General features: G+C 47.6%; 1 protein-coding gene across 5 annotated transcripts in view; it reads right to left on the bottom strand.

Moving 5' to 3' along the window:
• SH3RF2 (SH3 domain containing ring finger 2) overlaps positions 1 to 17,780 on the bottom strand; it is a 131,708-nt gene that overhangs the window by 20,286 nt on the left and 93,642 nt on the right. For 3 of the 5 annotated variants that reach the window (XM_064596111.1, XM_064596112.1, XM_064596114.1), the window contains 4 exons: positions 13,733 to 13,824; positions 12,279 to 12,449; positions 6,430 to 6,683; positions 2,878 to 3,236 (listed from right to left, as the gene is read on the bottom strand). In XM_064596111.1, coding sequence (XP_064452181.1) covers positions 2,878 to 3,236; positions 6,430 to 6,683; positions 12,279 to 12,449; positions 13,733 to 13,824 — 876 coding nt within the window. The remainder of the gene's footprint in view (positions 1 to 2,877; positions 3,237 to 6,429; positions 6,684 to 12,278; positions 12,450 to 13,732; positions 13,825 to 17,780) is intronic. The other 2 variants (XM_054511939.2, XM_064596113.1) reach the window with 2 other exon arrangements.

Here is a 17,780-nt window from a genome sequence, read left to right as displayed (position 1 = left end):
CCCCCTGCCGACTCCAGCTTATAAGTTTCATAACAGCCTTATATCCTCAGAGCAGAGTTCTGCTGGCTGAATGTCATCTGCAGAATGTTTGAGAGTTTGATTTAGTGGCCAACACACAAAAATCGGGTAATGGCATTGAAAAATCAGAATTTCATATGTCTCTTAAAAAATCAAAGATCTATTGCGCTGAGGCCTGTGCCCTATTCTGACAACAGCTGCCTGGAGCTGAGTAGCAGGCCCCCCTTTTCACGGGAGGCACGGTCTCCCCTTCTCTCCCTCTTTCTTTTCTTTTTTTTTTTTTTTTAAAGATTTTATTTATTTGAGAGAGAGAGAATGAGAGAAAGAGAACACCTGAGAGGGGATAGGGTCAGAGGACGAAGCAGACTCCCCACCGAGCAGGAAGCCCGATGCGGGACTCGATCCAGGTACTCCAGGATCATGACCTGAGCCGAAGGCAGTCACTTAACCAACTGAGCCACCCAGGCGCCCTCTCCCTCTTTCTTTCACCTCTCCATGCCTATTCTGTCTCTACCTTGTACCAACAGGTATTTGCTTCAGCACATCCCTGATTTAGGGCTTAATGCTGTTCTGTGCCACTGTTTAGAAATCATTTCTGTTTTCCATGAAATTGGCTCCTAGTGTCCCCCACCGAGAATGCAAGTTTCTTTATACTTTTGACCCTCACCATATCTTGCAGAGGTCTGGGCACTTATTAAATGCTGATAATTTGAGGGCTGTGTTTAACAGCCTGGAGTAAAGGGCAACTGGGGCTTGGGAAACAGAATTATTTGAATACTAAAATTTAGAAAAAGAACTCCCAACATTTATATCAGTCAACACTAACTTTTTCCAAATGCCTTTCCTTACAAGCTGATAGCTTAGCGTGAAGAGCATGAGTTTTTCTATCAGATCTGGATTCTACTCCAGACACTCCCATGTATCAGCTATGTGCCTTTGGGTAATGTACTATAACTCCTTAAGCCTCCATGTCCTCATTTTGGAATGAGGATGACAACAATAATACCTACTACAGAGGGTTACTGTGAGGATTAAATGAGATGAGACATGTCAAGTCCTCAGCACAGTGCCTGCCAGGTTGTTAGCATTCAGTAAATGCCTAACAAAGAGGAGGAAACCACATCATCTTTCCTTCTGGAGTGGAATGGGTAATGGTGCTGGTGTTGATGGTGATGGTGGTGATGATGGTGATGATAGTGGAGGTGATAGTGGTGGTGATGCTGAGGGTGATGGTCGTGGTGGGGGTGCTGGTGAGGGTGATGGTGGTAGTAGGGATGGTGGTGGTGGTGCTGAGGGTGGTGGTGGTGCTGAGGGTGATGGTGATGGTGCAGAGAGTGATGGTCATGGTGGAGGATGCTGGTGAGGGTGATGGTGGTGGTGGGGTGGTGGTGATGGTGATGGTGCTGAGGGTGATGGTTGTGATGGGGGTGATGGTGGTGATGCTGAGGGTGATGGTCATGGTGGGGGTGCTGGTGAGGGTGATGGTGGTGGTGGGGTGGTGGTGATGGTGATGGTGCTGAGGGTGATGGTTGTGACGGGGGTGATGGTGGTGATGCTGAGGGTGATGGTCATGGTGGGGGTGCTGGTGAGGGTGATGGTGGTGGGGATGATGGTGATGGTGGTGAAGGTGGTGGTAGGGATGGTGGTGGTGGTGGTGAGGGTGATGGTGGTGGTGGTGATGATGATGGTGCTGGGGATGATGGTGGTGGTGATGCTGAGGGTGATGGTCATGGTGGGGGTGCTGGTGAGGGTGATGGTGGTGGTGGGGTGGTGGTGATGGTGATGGTGCTGAGGGTGATGGTTGTGACGGGGGTGATGGTGGTGATGCTGAGGGTGATGGTCATGGTGGGGGTGCTGGTGAGGGTGATGGTGGTGGGGATGATGGTGATGGTGGTGAAGGTGGTGGTAGGGATGGTGGTGGTGGTGGTGAGGGTGATGGTGGTGGTGGTGGTGATGATGGTGCTGGGGATGATGGTGGTGGTGGTGAAGGTGGTGGTAGGGATGGTGGTGGTGGTGCTGAGGGTGATGGTGGTGGGGATGATGGTGATGGTGGTGGTAGGGCTGGTGGTGGTATTGATGGTGGTGATGATACTGGTGGTGGGGATGATGGTGGTAGTAGTGGTGGTGATGGTCAATAAAGTAAAAGATAACAATCACCTAATTTTCTTAATGTCACCTCCTCTATCTCACTGTTCCTCCCGCCTCAAGGGTATTAATGAGAACCTAAGACTTTACAAAAACTCATGTCTCTAGTGGGAAAAGCCCTGGACTAGAAGTTAAAAGATCTGACCCTCTGTCACAGAGGTCACAGTAAAAGTTAGTTGTTGGAGTCATAATTTGCTGTGACCTTGATAAATCACTTAAATTCTCCCGTGTCTCAGTTTTGCCTCTTCTATATCATGAACACTTGTGTAAGCACTTTACACATCTTCTCTGGTTTCATCTTCACATCAATCCTATGAGGCTGTTACTATTCTTACTGCTATTTTACAGATTAGGCAAAAAGAGTCTTGGAAACGTGTTGTGTTTTGGCCAAGTCACCAGATAGCAAGCAGCTGATCTGGAATTCAAATCAAGATGTGTCTGATGCCAAAGCCATGTTTTTTCCAACTCACCGTGGGGTTCGAAAGAACTATGTATGAAATATTCAGGAAGCATAAAGGGGATCTAGTAGGACATCCGCAGAGGGTGTGAGTGGTCTGAGGGAGTTTGTGTGTGTGGGGGAGCACTGTGTGTGAGGATTGTTTTGAGGCTGCGATTTTGATTCTTTGTCCACTAAAACAAATCTCAGGAGCTGGGACACTGTGCAAAGTTAGGGATATAGAGTCCGGCCCCCCTAATTAGTCACCTCACTCCTACCTTTTCGACGCCATTTCTTGAGTTTTCTGGTTTCACCAGGATCGATGGTGGGGCAGATGCAGGTGGTTTAGGTAGAGGCTCACTCTTGATGGGGATTTCCTTGCCTTCCATGATGAGGGAACTGGCTGCAGAGTGGATCCTGGTGTCACTGCCCCTGCTGACGCATGTGAGGGCAGGCTCCCCAGTGGGAGTGGGCTTAGGTCCCAGTTCTGCCACCACTGTTGAGGCTGAGGAGGGGACCCCCTGCGGCTGGTAGAACTGGAACTGCTGAGGCCGTACGACCATGGTGGGACTGCGTCTGAGGGAGCCCACCATGAGGGCGGGGATCCCTGACTGGACGGGTCTCTGCAGGGATCCATCTGAGGAATTATATGACACTGATATCAGCACTGGGGGCTGCTGACAGCAGGCTGGGCTGGGGTTGTGTAAGCCATGTGTCCTGATATCCCAGAATAGTTAAGTGCTTTCCCCATTTGAGCGTGCTCACATTCTCTCAGGGTCTTTCAAAGGTGACCTTATTCTTTTTTTAGTGCTGTTTGCTGATGCTGGCAGGAAATAACTGGCTAGCCAAACGTTTGGTGGGGGGGAGGGAGGGGGAGGTGACGCTGTCAGAAGGTACATTACTTCCATTTGTCTCCTCTCTCCCTCACACACACACGCGCACACAGGCACCCTGGCTCTCTCGCTTCAGGCCTAGTGGTTGGAAAGTGAAGAAGACAAACCTAAAGAGACAGCTTCACAGTGAGAAGCCAACAGAGGCATGCAAACCAAAGAGGAAACGAAAGACAGAGACAGAAAGAAAGAGACAGAAGAAATTGAGAAACACGAGACTCAGTCAACTGGGAGGGATGTGGGGAGGGAGAGAGGGAAGCAGAGAGAGCGGGACGGGGCTCTGACCAGGTATTTGAAGAAGCTGTAGGCATGTGGCAGTGGGATCACTTTTGTTGGGGGCCACGGGGAGGAAGCTAAGTGGAATTAAGGGAGGGTGTGTGCAGGCAAACGCTGACACCACATGGAAGCAGATCTGGAAAGGTTCGGGCTGTGTGTGGATGAGCTTTGCAAAGTCCCATGACAGAGGTTCTGGAATTAGGCTTACTCCCAGGGAGCCTGGGACAAGTCAGCCCCATCCCCTCCTGGCATCTCAGCCCCTCAGATGTAAACCGGAGGTGATAGCAATGTCTCAGAGGGCTGAGAGGCTTACACTTTATGATGTGTGCAAAGTGTTAGCACAGTGCCTGGAACCTAATAAATGCCCCGTGTTTGTTAGCTCTCGTTGGTTTTGGGTAAAGGATGGCAAACCCTAAAAATATAAGGTCCAGGAGTGTGATTTTATCCCTTCCTTGAGCTTTATTTTGTTTTGTTTTGTTAACTGCGATGATCCTCCCTCAGTAACAGGAAGTCATTCCTTCCCCGCAAATTTTCTGAAGACCGGAGGCCTCCATCCCTTAGGCATATTGTCCTGTATGGGACCAGGGGAACAGTCGGGACTTCGGTGCACTCTGCAGGGGGACAGGAGAAACACCCTGAGAAGCACTGCAGTCCACTTCTCCAGAAGGGTCTCCGAGCATTTAGGGAGCCATAGGGGACATCCAGTCAGAGATGTGAGTCTTTGTGATAGCCTGTGGACACGTGTATGAATCAGAGTCATCTGTGTCCAGCACAGAGGGCCTGAGCCAAGGCCGTGTTCTGCGTTGCGACTCTTTGTCAGGCCTGATGTGAACGTGAAAAGCAGAACGCTCACTAAACACAGTCGGTGCTCCCAGCTGCGGTGAGCAAGCCTGGCGCCATTTACACAAGTCTGCCCTTTCAATGTAGACATTTATTTTTCCACTGACAGCCCTATGAGGCACACAGTCAATTCTCCTGTCATTTCTCTTCGCTGTGGGTAGATTGATAGCTTGACCAGCCTCACCTTGTGAAAAGGGAGAGAGAAGGCCTCCGGGACCTGAGAAAGTCAAAGCAGCCCTGGGCAGACATGTCCTTAGGTTCCTGGAAATGTGTGAAAAATTGGTTTTATGCCTCATCTATTTATCTTGTTGGCTCCTAATTTCCAAGGGATTTAATGTTTTATCACATGTGCATACAATGCAAGCAGTGAAAACTCCAAGCCAATCAAGATCTCCGCCAAGGTAGAGAAGGAGTGTGTGAAAGGAAATGTGAGCAATTGCCAATAGGACACAATTCTCAGCACTCCTAAGTGGTCTAGACTGAGTGTGAACATGTCAACACTGAGTCAGTTCACGCACTGGATGGACCAAAGATGACTTGTGTAGTTGTAGTAGCCATGATCGTACTGAGAAGATGATCATCCTATACAAACAATTAGGATTTCTTGAGACTTATTATGTGCCAGGGACTGTGCCGTCAGTCTTACATGGATTATTTTACTAAATCTGCACAGTAACCCTGATGAGGTAGGTACAACTTTTATTTCCACTTTATAAATGAGAAAACTGAAGACTGAAGAGGTCCAGTCCCTTGCCCACGGCTGCTGTGGTGGATCATTCAGTACAGGGTTTGTGTGGGGGACGGGAGAGGCCGGAGCAAGGGCCAAGTGGGGAGGAAGGAGGAGGGGGGGTAGAGGCAGTACAGTGAGAGTGGAGGTCAGGCAGGTGGTCAGGTGAAAGCACCGGGAGAGGGTGGGGCGAAGACATTTGTTTTAATTTTCTTGGCACATTTTCCTGGGTGGCATACTGTCCCACATGTCACCCTCTTGCTTTGACCAGCCATACTGTACTTTCATATTTAATCGTCTTTTAAGATAGCAAGGGAGACTGCAGAGCCCAGTTTAAGTCAGAGGATGTAGAATAAATCAGATTTGCTTTGTGTGGCTCATGGTCTTCCAGAGAGGTATGCAAATTATAGAAGCTTCATGTTTTGTAGAAAAATGGGTTTTAAACACTTTGTAAAATCCCTGAAAATGATGTCTTACGTAGAAGTTCAATATGTCAGGAGACAAAAGTTTTGCCATGTGAGCAATGTGGATGTTATACAGGTAAAAACAAAAGCAAGGTGCAGAGCAGTGCAGTATGATTATAAGCTACTATTCAGGTACATGGAAGAGCACTTGGGATAGGGGTTAAGGATATAAAGACTTATTTTTATACAATATAATTTTTTTAAACCTTGTGTATATATTAAATAACAAAGCAAGATTTAGGGGCTCTGAGAATTGACTCCTTAACCCTCTTTGCTTCTTTCCCCATCCTTCCCATGTTTCCCTTTTGGCACCCCTGAGCATAGTTTGAGAAGCATGATCCAGCAAGTACTTTGCTTGTTCTGTCTTAACTGGGGCCAGCCTCCACCTTGGCTGTGTTCTAATCATATGTTGGCACTCAGGGCTGCTATCATCCCAGCCATTCAGTATACGGGGATGGAGTGACCAAGGGCATGACCTTAAGTCGGTCTGGCTTCATCCAGTAAAACCAGTCGCTATTAGGGAATTAAAAGCACCCTTTACAAAGGCTTGTTTTAAAGCCAAGATCTCATTTCTGCAAAAGGTGCTCTGTCTACCCCAGAGTCCGATACCCTCACTTAGCTCTAGGCACGTACCTCTCTGCCACCACTTACTCTTTCTCATGCTGCTCTGCCCAGATTTCCGAAGAGAGCCCCGTCCTAAAGTCCCTGGGCTGGCCGTGCTCCTCACAGGGTCGACTATGGCGGTGGGCACAAAGACGGACTTGAAGGGCTGGTTCTGCCGGGGATCACCTTCTGAAATGCTGCCTTGGGATGACACAGAGGAGTTGGATAATGTCCATGTGGCGTAGAGACCAGGACTCCGAGAATCTGGAAAACTAGATGTCTTTCTGGTTGTTGCAAGCATTTTAAAGAGAAGAAATAAAGAAAATGCTCAGTCAAGAGTCCTATTTTAAAAACCTCTCCGCTCTCAACCATATACTAAATGTGGCCTCACCTCCTACAGCTGGGTCCCTGTGTGGGTGTGCTGAGGGCAGGGACAGGATCTCAGATTGAGGCCCTGATGGAACAGGAAGGCTTGAATTTTGTCATTCTTCACTCCAGCTCTGATCACTCTTGAGCCCATGAGCTCAGAGCACAAGATCTTGTATGTGTTCAACTTGCTTTGCAGTTCTGATTTCTCTCTTTCTTATTTATTTATTTGAGAGTGGGGTGGGGGAGGAGCAGAGGGAGAGGAATAAGCAGACTCTGCACTGAGTGCAGAGCCCAACATGGGGCTCTATCCCACAACCTTGAGATCATGACCCGAGCCAAAATCAAGAGTCGGACGCTTAACTGATTGAGCTACCCAGGTGCCCCCAAATTCTGATTTCTTATTCATTCAGTGACGTTTCCACCGGATGCTAAACTCTTTGAAGGCAGAGATTTTATATGACTTATTTTATATCCTCTGTGTTCTGCATATACTGCTTATTAACAAATGTTTGTTGAATGGCTCTCGTGATGCTTTCGGCACTGATGCCAGTCATCTGGGCTAACACGTGTTGAGCACTTACTGTATGCTGGGCATTGGGCAGTGCTTTGCCCACAGTAGCCCGCAGGTTCTTCACAACAGCCTTCTGAGGTAGATACTATTAGTGCTACTATTTTATAGAGGAGAAAACTGAGACTTACAGTTACTTGGCCAAGCATCTACTAGACCTGAGATTTGAACCCAAGTCCAGGCTGGCCCTCTGCTCTACCATGGAAGTGTATCGTCTTACCACTGAGCACGCCCCGTCCTGGCTGGTTAAAGCCTTCATTATTTAGGTAGCAAGGAAAAGCCTGCATCCTGCTTGAAAGAAACAATCTAGGGCTGGGGGTAGGCCCTACACATGCCTTCTGAAGACTCTAATTCTTCAGCTTTGGGCTCTGAGTTTGAAAAACAGTATCAAAGTTTTATAGAACAGCAATCCCTTGTCAGTTGTTTCCAGCTTGCTACTCCCTGAACCCCACGGGGAATGGCTGTCATTTTACACACCCTTCTTGCCCTTTTACAAATCCTACCCCAAGATCACAGCCCCTCCCAAGCAGTCCATGGATCAGCTTGTCACTCTGTTGATGAAATGACCTCTGCTAACTCCCTGGGAAGGACCGACTTGCCCAAGGCCCTGGCTCAGAGGTGCCCTCCCTGGTGGCCTTCCCGTTAATGTCCTTGGGTTTCTCTTTGGGGAATTTTCCCTTATTTTCCTCCTCCTTTTCTCTCTGCCTTTTGCCTGAAAAAGCGGTATGGAGCTTAACAACGAGCCAGCCTGTTGTACGAAGACAGGTGAGGCATCATTTAATAGGGTCCACTCTGCCCACGAAACAGATCCAGCCAGATGCCCAGGATGATGCTTGCAGTAAGGGGCCTCCTACCCATGGATGACACCCTGCCTCATGTCCCTGGGGATGTGGTCAGTGAAGGGAATGGGCTGCCCGCCAGTAAGAGCTCCAGACTATTTTCTGGAGCCAAGGGCTGAGCAGTGGAGAGAAATCCCCAGCACTGACCTCCATGGCAAAGGGCTGCATCTGCCCGTCTTTTGAACAGAGGCCTCAAGATGTCGGATCCTGTAAAATGGGCTGGCAACAGGAAAGACATTTCCAAAACAGTTCCCAGCAGCAGCAGGTGCAGCCTTTTCCTCCCTCGGTAATTAAAAGGCTCACTTGCTGAATCTTAAATGAAAACCCTTCCAGTCTGGTCAGCTCTAGTCTCTTTATAGTTCGTCCTAAAACTCTGGCAGGTCCAGTTTATTAGGGAATAATGCTAATAAGAGCAAACGTGCAAATGCTCAGGGGGCACCTCATACTTTTGAGCCCTGGCTCTTTTTTTTTTTTTTTAAATTTTATTTATTTCTCAGAGAGAGAGCATAAAGCAGGGGGAGGGGCAGGCAGACGGAGAAGCAGGCTCCCCGCTGAGCAAGGAGCTCAAATGTGGGGCTCCATCCCCAGACCCTGGGACCTGAGCCGAAGGCAGATGCTTAACTACTGACTAAGCCACCCAGGCGTCCCAAGCCCTGGCTCTTTTATAAAAGGCTGTACTCTACACCAAGGGGGCTGGTGGCAGTGAGAGGCATCACTGCAAACAGAAAAACAAAGATTGGGGGAGAGCCTCACACATACACAGAACCAAAGAGCCGAAAGGGGCCTTGTACATGTAGTCCAAACCCTTAGTCCTAACACAACCTGCTAAAAGTAGGACAAAGGACAACAATATTCAGCCCTCCCACAGTGGAAAGGGTGGTCAAGAACAAGGGTGAGCTGCTCCCAGGTAGAAAAATTGGGCATATGTCACCCATGTCTAAGATCGGTGACAACGGGACCTTTCTTTGCATCAGGGGGCCACCAGGGAGAACTTCACACACAGGAAGCACTGATCCTCTGTCACCCAACAGCCCTCCAGAGAATATACTCTGACAGGGACTTGCTCTTCTTGAAAATGCTGGTTCCCTATAAGCAAACACACCCACCCATGTAAGTGGCACCTCTGTATACACATGTTCAGGATTCTCTGAACTCGAGATGGGGGACATATTCAATGGCAACCTATGGCTGACATTCCATCCACTGTTTGACATGCTGCCATCTTGGAGCGGGTGAGTCTAGATGCTCATGATTTGCCTAAGGACACAATAGGTGTACCCAGGAGAAAAGCCAAGACGGAGGGAAAGGGAAGCTGGAGTCTTGAAATCCACTGGAATGGAATCCTACATGCATTCTAGTTAGGGTAACCATTTGTCCTGCTTTTCCTAGGAGAGTCTCAGTTTACACCTGTTCTCCTGGTGTTTTAAAAGTGTGTGTCTCTTTTCTTCTTAAAAGTGTCCTAGTTTGGGTGACAAATTACATGGTCACTCTTATTCTAAAGGTTTTTTTTTTTTTTTCTTCCGTAGAATAACCAGGACTTTGGGCTAAGGCCTGATGCATAAGCAAATGCCCTAGTAGTAGACATAGTCCCTAGAGAATTCCTGTCATGGAGGAAACGGTCGTAAGTTAGGGTGGGCATCTTCCTTGCTCTTCATTGGCACCTTTAGACCATTCTCCCACCCTCCCCAGCTTTGACTGGTAGTATCAGACTCTACCACCTGCCACTCTACCTTGTTACCATTTTCTCTCTCAGCCTCTCCCCTCATTTCATGAAGATTTTAGTTTCTGGCTCACTGTCATTCTCTCTAATGCAACTGATCCTACCGAGATGATTTCATCTAGTCCCAGGGCTTTAAATACCATTTCAAGCCCAGACCGTCTTCCTTAAAATGCTGGGCTTGTGTACTCAACCATTTTCCAACATCTCTACTGGGATTACTAAAGGCATCTAAGACTTAATCTGTGGCCAGCTGAGCTTTTGCTCCCCCACTGCCCACCTCTCAGAACCCATTCCTCTCGGTTTTCCCGAATCTCTCAATAAAAGGCAACTCCATTTTCCAGTTACTCAGGGCAAAAAAGGAGGACTCACATTGACTCCTCTATTCTTTCACACCCAATATTTCATTTGTCAGAAAATCCTTTTGTGACTACCTTCAAGTATACCCAGAATTTAACCACTTCTCCCTGCCTCCATGGCTGACACGTTGGCTCAGTTCACCCTCACTTTTCCTCCAGATTATTATAATATCCTTTTAATTAGTCTCTGTTCTTCCTACGGTTTACTCTCAAGCCAGCAACTACAGGGATTCTGGTTAAAATGTAAGTTAGATCATGTCACTTTTATGCTCAAAACCCTGCAATAGCGTTAAAGCCAAATTCCTCATTATGCCTTAGGAAATTATAGATGATCTGTTGCGATTCTGACCTCATCTACTACTAACGTCCCCCTCACTTGTTCTGATCCAGTCCTATTGGCCTTCAGGTCAGGCATACTCCTACTTCAGGGCAATTGTACTTGCTGTTCCCGTGGTGTGGAATACACCTGCCTCATTTCCTTCCTTCTTCCTTCTCAGGAAGGCCATTCCTGACCAACATACGAGAATTTTAATCACCACCCCCCACCACAAATTCTATCCTGCTTTTCTGATTTTTCTTCTTAGCCCTTACTGTTAACACACCATATATGTTGCTTATATGTCTTGTTTATTTGTCTTTCTGTCCCACTAGAATGTAAGCTCCAGTGGGCAGAGATTTTGTGCAATGGTGTTTCTCCAGTGTCTAGAAAGTTGCCTGACAAATAGTTTGTGTTCAATAAATATTTGCTGAATGAATGAACTAAAGCATCAGTTAAAGACACACTTAGTTTGTGTATGGAGATTTTGCAAGTTTCTAACAAATTCCCAAAAACCTTCCATTGCAGGAAATAACTTCTACTCCAACCTTCTGCCATGTGAAGAAATCATTTTATATAAGCCTAGATCTATGGAAACCCAGAGTTTGCCCATACTCTTCCTAGAAAGGGGGTCTACCACCTCACCAGCCAACCTTACTGGAAAAATATATGCATTAGAAAGTGTAGCCTTTTACTGAACCAAACCTTCTAAGATGCATCCACTGGTTCACTGCCCCCTCAGGAAACAGATTTCCTGTCTACACAGCCTGTTATGGTCCCTCTGGCCCTCGTCTTCTGTAGCTTAACCCTAGTTTCTCTATCAGTTTCTCCTATGGTGTACTTTTCTGTCTCCTCACCATCCTTGTTGCCCTCCTCCGGACACCGGGCCCCACCTACATGAAGGTCCCCCAAACTGGACATATGACTCCAGGTCTGACCCCCAGAGAGTACAGTGGGTTATCAGTTTCCTCAGAGGTATGTCATAAAGGCAGCATTTGGTGTGTGGGGATGGCCCCACTGCCCTGTGACACGCTGTGCCTGGGCTGGCGTGGGGTAGGGATAGGAGGAGCCATGGGTGGTGCTGGGACCCCTGTGCCTCCGTGGTCATGGTCCGAGCAGCCAGACAAAGCAGAAGTATCAGGTATGCCAGAGAATGGAAAAGGCTGGGAAGGCTGTGAGGGACACGGACCTCCAGGGTAACCTGCCTGCGGCCTGGGGTGTGGATGGACAGGCGGTGGTCTGAGTCACGGAAACTTGCCTACTGGCTTGGTGTCCTAGGAAGTTTTCCAAGATGCTCTGAGGGTCTTCTGATCATCGCAGGTTCCCATTACTCGATTAGATGGGAGTGTCAGGGGGCGGGATGTGAATGGGATTTGGGGGGTTTATACAGTGAAAACCTGAAACCCCATTCTTGAGCAGGTTGCTTAACTCTGTACATCACTTTCCTCATCTGGAAAATACTATCTACCTTACGGGAAGGACTCTTGGGCACAAGCAATGAGATAAAAGATGAGAAAGTGCTTGTAAAATGTGAAGAGCTATAAAAAAGATAATTTGTTACTATTAAAAAAAATAAAGTGTTAGGAGGTTACTAGGGCTACTTCTTGGCCCACGCTCTGAAGGAGCACTGAGTCCTTCAGCGATGCAACCCACAGATGGCCCCCGGCCTTGGTGACCCGACCTCTGCTGCCTGAGAACGGAGGGGACGCACCTGAAAATGGGGATGACATAGTTGTTGGGGAAGATGCCGACCCGCCCAGTGACCAAGGAGACGCCCCTGAGCCAGCCGTCCGGGTACTTGCCCAGGACCCTGATGCCTTCTCCCTTCTGCAGGTCCAGCTCATCCGGTCCATGGGCTGAGTAGGAGTGCAGGGCTACAAACCTGGGGAGACAAGGGAACTGGTGAAGAAGGTGAGCCTGCCTGGCAGAGGGCCATGGAACCAGCAGAGGGCGAAGGGAAGCAGAACCTCAGGGACCCCTGTCCCCTGGGTCAGTGATAACAAACTTCTTCAGGACGGAAGGCAGGCAGTGGTGACGGAGCGTGGCGGTGAAGCAGCCGCGGAGGGTCCACACCCCTGCCCTCCCCAACTCCTGCGTCCTCCATAGAGTGCCACACAGCTGGGAATCGCTAAGCTAGGCCACCCTGGCATTTTGACAGCGGGGAGAGCGGCCGAGGACAGAGACAGGAGCTGGTGACCAGGGATTAGTGGCAGAGTCTGGTCTCGAACCTAGAAGTGATGGCTACTGCTTAGGGTGCTTTTTCATACTACTCAGAGTATCACCCGAGAAAATGGTTGCAGCCAGCAAGTTAAGGGAAAGGAGAGGTCACAAGCCTCTCTGATCCACTCCCTCTCCTGACAGTGAGGACATGTTTGACCCCCAGGAGTGGCTTAATGTAGGCAGGGACGTGGACACTGCAAATCGGGAGGCAGGAGTTGACTTTAGTCTGTGAGCACACAGTGGATCCTGGCTGCGTGGTGGGCTGGAGGGGAATGGGCTTGTAACATCGCAAGATGTCCCTGGAAGAGAGCAGTGACTTTCACTCTCCAGTCCACACAGGAGTCAGGCAGATAAATAACATCGAGGTAGGCGTCGTGGGGAGGGGGGGAGACACTAGCGAGGCTGTGAAAGTGAGAATATCTGCCTGAGTAAAAGCACTAAAAAGAACCCACGTTGGCTTGCCAGATTCAGGTTACCAGTGTATGGCCTCAGGATGGACATCAAGAAGTCCTTCTAGACTCCAAGGACTATGAGACACTGGGAGGTTTTATCAAAGGAGCTGGGGGTGTGTTCTCATCCACAAGGTTTTCCCCCTCTAAAATGCTATATTTATTTTCCGCTGATCCTAAAGCAGTATCTATTTATGACACAACATTTTGAATCTGAAGGAAGTCAGTAGAAATTGCTCAATATCCAACCTCCCAGCAGTGTTTTCGTGTATACTCTTCCAGTTTCTTTCTACCGTTGTAGAATAGTGAGTTAGGTTGATGTGGTTTGCCAATTTGTGTTTTTCAGCATTATTTCCAGTGAAGGATACAAAGGAAGGGGAGCTCTTGTCTCTCTGGATGGGATGGTTTGGGAGTGGTGGTGCTTAGCAGCAGAGGGATGGCCATGAGGACCCCTCTGGCCAGGACCTGGACTTGGAGGGCTGAGTTTGTTACTCACATGTTCGCTGAGAGGTGTTTCTGGGAGCCGGGCAGACTGACGATGGCCGTGGAATGTCCTGGGGAGGCAGGTACAGGGTGGTAAGTGCTGACCTACATAGACAGAAAAGACAGCCAAGCAGAACCAGTGAGTGCCATAAGCCAGGCCCACAGCAGAGCTGCTGCCGAAAGGCCTGACACAGCTGAAAACCAAGAGCCATGCCCGGTGCCACCCATCGTGCATCTTTGCTGTGGTTTGGGGCTGTGGGCAGAGCGGATGGGGCTCGACTGGTTTATGGCCTGCTGGGGTGGCATGCCAGGACTGCATTCCAAAAGACTGCTCAGATATGGCAGAAGATGAAGACTCATCCAGTTTCCAGTCAACGGGGCACTGCCAGGCTCCTTGATCTTTGCCCTCCTGGCTTCTCCCCACCCCCCTCCCAGTACACTCACCCGCTCTATAGAAACGTACTCTCGGAAAATGATATGATGGCTGCTAAAGAGAACATAACACTGGCCAGGCACTTCTAAGTGCTTTACAAGTATCAGCTAATTTAATCCTTACTAAAGGTGCTGTTATCATCCCTAATTCTGGAAGAGAAACTGAGGGAAGGATCATTTAATTAGTAAGAAATCAAATTTTAAACCAGGGTAATCTAGGTCCTGAGCCCACACTCTTACTAGTGCTAGTATTAACACACACACAGACACACCAGTTTATCCAGTGATTTATGAAAGGTGAATCTGAATAGTGTTCACTTTGCCAGGATGAAAGAGGGAGCAACAGTGCTAGACACACCCAGAAACTACTCTCCTGGCACCCTGCCTGTGTGCCCTATGACCTTGCTCACTTCCTTCTTGGCACCTCTCACGGAGGTGACTGCCCCCGCCACTAGGCTGTAAGTTCCACGCGGGCAGGGACTCTCCCTGGTTCATCCTTGTCTTTTCTGTGTGCTCAGGATGTACTTGTGGCTTAAAGAACAAATGAATGAATGAAAAGTTCTTCCTACCCAGCAGACCAAGGACTGATGTAATCTCAACCATCTCCATGTCACGCAGAGTAAATACATTCAATCTATCTTCACTTATCCCCCCATGAGTGAGGGTAACGGTGTATGTGTGCCTTTTTAGGACTCTGCTTTTCGGGTACAACTCTTGTTTGTGTATGTGTGTTTGGGCAAGAGGGAAGGCGTTGTTGAGTGCATGTGTCTCTGGTTCTGTTTGTGCACAACCCGTCACAACTGTACGCGCTTGGGCAACAGCATTGGTCTGTTTTATGTCTGATTACGTTCACACATGTGAGTCTGTGGGTCGATATGCATGTGTACCGTGTGTGACTGTCTGTACAAGAGCCTGTGATTGTAAATGTCTGTGTGGGATTCTATGTGTGTGTGGGTGAGCTCTAGAGGTATGTGCCGGTAGGCATGACTTGGTAGTTTTGTGTGTGTTCTTTGCTGACAATTGTCTGAAGATATGTATGCTGTGTGTGTATGTTTTACAGTTCGAGGATATAGTTATAGGATCAGAGAACCATTCCAGTCAGATAATAACAAGGGTTGGGGAGAACATAGAGAAACTAAAACTCTCATACAGTTGCTGGTGGGAAGGAATGTAATATGGTGTCACTCCTTTGGAAAATAGTCTGGTGGTTCCTCAAATGATTAAGCAGAATTAGCATTAGACCCAGTAAGTCCACTCCTAGTACATACCCAGGAGACATGAAACTATATGTCTACATAAAAACTTATACATGAATGTTTTTAGCAGCATTGCTCATAATAGCCAAAAGGTGGAAATAACCCAAATGTCCATCAACTGATGAATGGATAAACAAGATGTGGTGTATCTGTACAATGGAATACTATTCAGCCATAAAAGGAATGAAGTATTTATTTTTTTTTAAAGATTTTATTTATTTATTTGACAGAGAAAGACACAGCGAGAGAGGGAACACAAACGGGGAGTGGGAGAGGGAGAAGCAGACTCCCTGCCGAGCAGGGAGCCCGATGCGGGACTCAATCCTGGGACTCCAGGATCATGACCTGAGCCGAAGGCAGTCGCTTAACCAACTGAGCCACCCAGGCGCCCAGGAATGAAGTATTGATACATGTTAGAACATGGATAAACCTTGAAAACATTATGCTAAATGAAAGAAGCCAGATCCAAAGACCATATTATATAATTCCATTTATGTAAAATGTTCAGAATAGACAAATCTGTAGAGAAAGAAAGTAGATCAGGGGTTGGGGATAAGAAGGGTTATGGGAGTGGTAGTTAAAGAGTACAGGGTTTCTTTTGGAGGTGATGAAGTGTTGTAAAGTTGTGGTAATGGTTGTACATATCCATGAATATGTTAAAAACCACTAAATTGTATACTTTAAAATGGGTGAACTGTAGGGCAGGTGAAGTATATCTAAGTAAGCTCTTAAAAAAAAAAACATTCCATAGTCACCTATCTAGCACTAACACTGCATAAAGTGCTCTGAGCTTTGCAATCAAATATTGTCACACCAGTTCTCTTAAACAAAGAAGACAAGTTGCCAGCTTTGGGCTAGGCTGCTCCTTCCCTGTGACTGGGCAAGATAAATCCCTGCTGGGCTTGGGAGATGTGCCAAGGGGAGAGCCTTGTTATGTGAACAATTAATCTTATGTTCTTGGAGACGGTTGGACCACTGATTAAGCAGGATGCACTTCACTTAATACCCATGACTTTCCAGTGTTGTGTTTGAGTAAAAAGCCCTTCTACATGTAAACACTATTAATCATTTAGGGAGGAGGAAGATGCCAGAATGCAAAGCCATACCTCCATGACACCAGGCTTTTTATTTCTCTAGGTGTTCATCTGGAGAGGGGGGTCCTTCCCCCTTTTTGGAACACTAAACCTAGGCAGGACTAAGATCAGCAGGCTTGTGATGGAGTGCTTTCTGATATGGAATGGGAAGTGAGGCCAGATTCTCAGGTCTTGAGGTGTCCTGGAGGAGAAGGGAGAACATGTGTGGACAAGGGGGAAAGAGGCAAAGGAGGAGGGAGAGAAGGGGAGATCATGGACAACTGATCTCAGGAACTGGGACGGGGACCTAGTGGGAGAAAGAAGTAGAGCCAGAGGGATAGAGGAAGGAAGGAAGAAGAAAAGGCAGATGAAAAAATATCAGAATAACTCTTACAACCCATATAGAAGATGGCAAACAACCCAATCAAAAATGGGTAAAGATGCCACAAAAGAAGTTCTATCAAGTGGCCAAGAAGCACTTGAAAAGATGCTCAACATCAGCCAGTTATGAGGAAAATGTGAGGTAAAACTACCATGAGATACCACTACACACCTATGAGAATGGCTAGAATTAAAAAGACTGACCACATCAAGTGTTGGTGAGAATGTGGAGCAACTGTAACTCATACTGCTGGTCGAATGTAAAATGGTGCCACCACATTGGAAAACAAGTTGGCCATTTGTTATAAAGTTAAATATACACGTACCACACTACTCAGCAATCCTACTCACAAGTAGTTATCAAAGTAAAATGAAAACATATGTCCATACAAGGACTCGTACATGAATGTTCTCAGTGGCTTTATTCATTTAGCCCCAAACGGGAAATAACCCAAATGCCAATCAACTGGTGAATGAATGAACAAACTATGTTACAACCACAGTGGAATACTCCTTGGCAATACATGCAATGGTGTGCATAAATCTTAACATCATCTTAAGAAGCAGGACACATAAGACTACATATTCTTTTTTTTTTTTTTAAGATTTTATTTATTTGACAGAGAGAGACACACAGAGAGAGGGAACACAAGCAGGGGGAGTGGGAGAGGGAGAAGCAGGCTTCCTGCAGAGCAGGGAGCCCGATGCGGGGCTGGATCCCAGGACCCTGGGATCATGACCTGAGCTGAAGGCAGACGCTTAACGACTGAGCCACCCAGGCGCCCCATAAGACTACATATTCTGTGATGCCATTTATATGACATTTTTAAAAATGCCCAAACTGTAGTAACAGAAAATGGAGCATTGCCAATGGTCAGGGGTGAGGGGAGAGGACTGACTGATTGCAAAGGGGCACAAG

The sequence above is a fragment of the Mirounga angustirostris genome, unplaced genomic scaffold, assembly GCF_029215605.1.
Source record: "Mirounga angustirostris isolate CCGP_5_RB_7025 unplaced genomic scaffold, mMirAng1.0.hap1 SCAF_7, whole genome shotgun sequence".
Classification (NCBI taxonomy): Eukaryota; Metazoa; Chordata; class Mammalia; order Carnivora; family Phocidae; genus Mirounga; species Mirounga angustirostris.
Note: the sequence above shows the minus strand (reverse complement) of the source record. Positions and strands in the feature narration are given on the sequence as shown.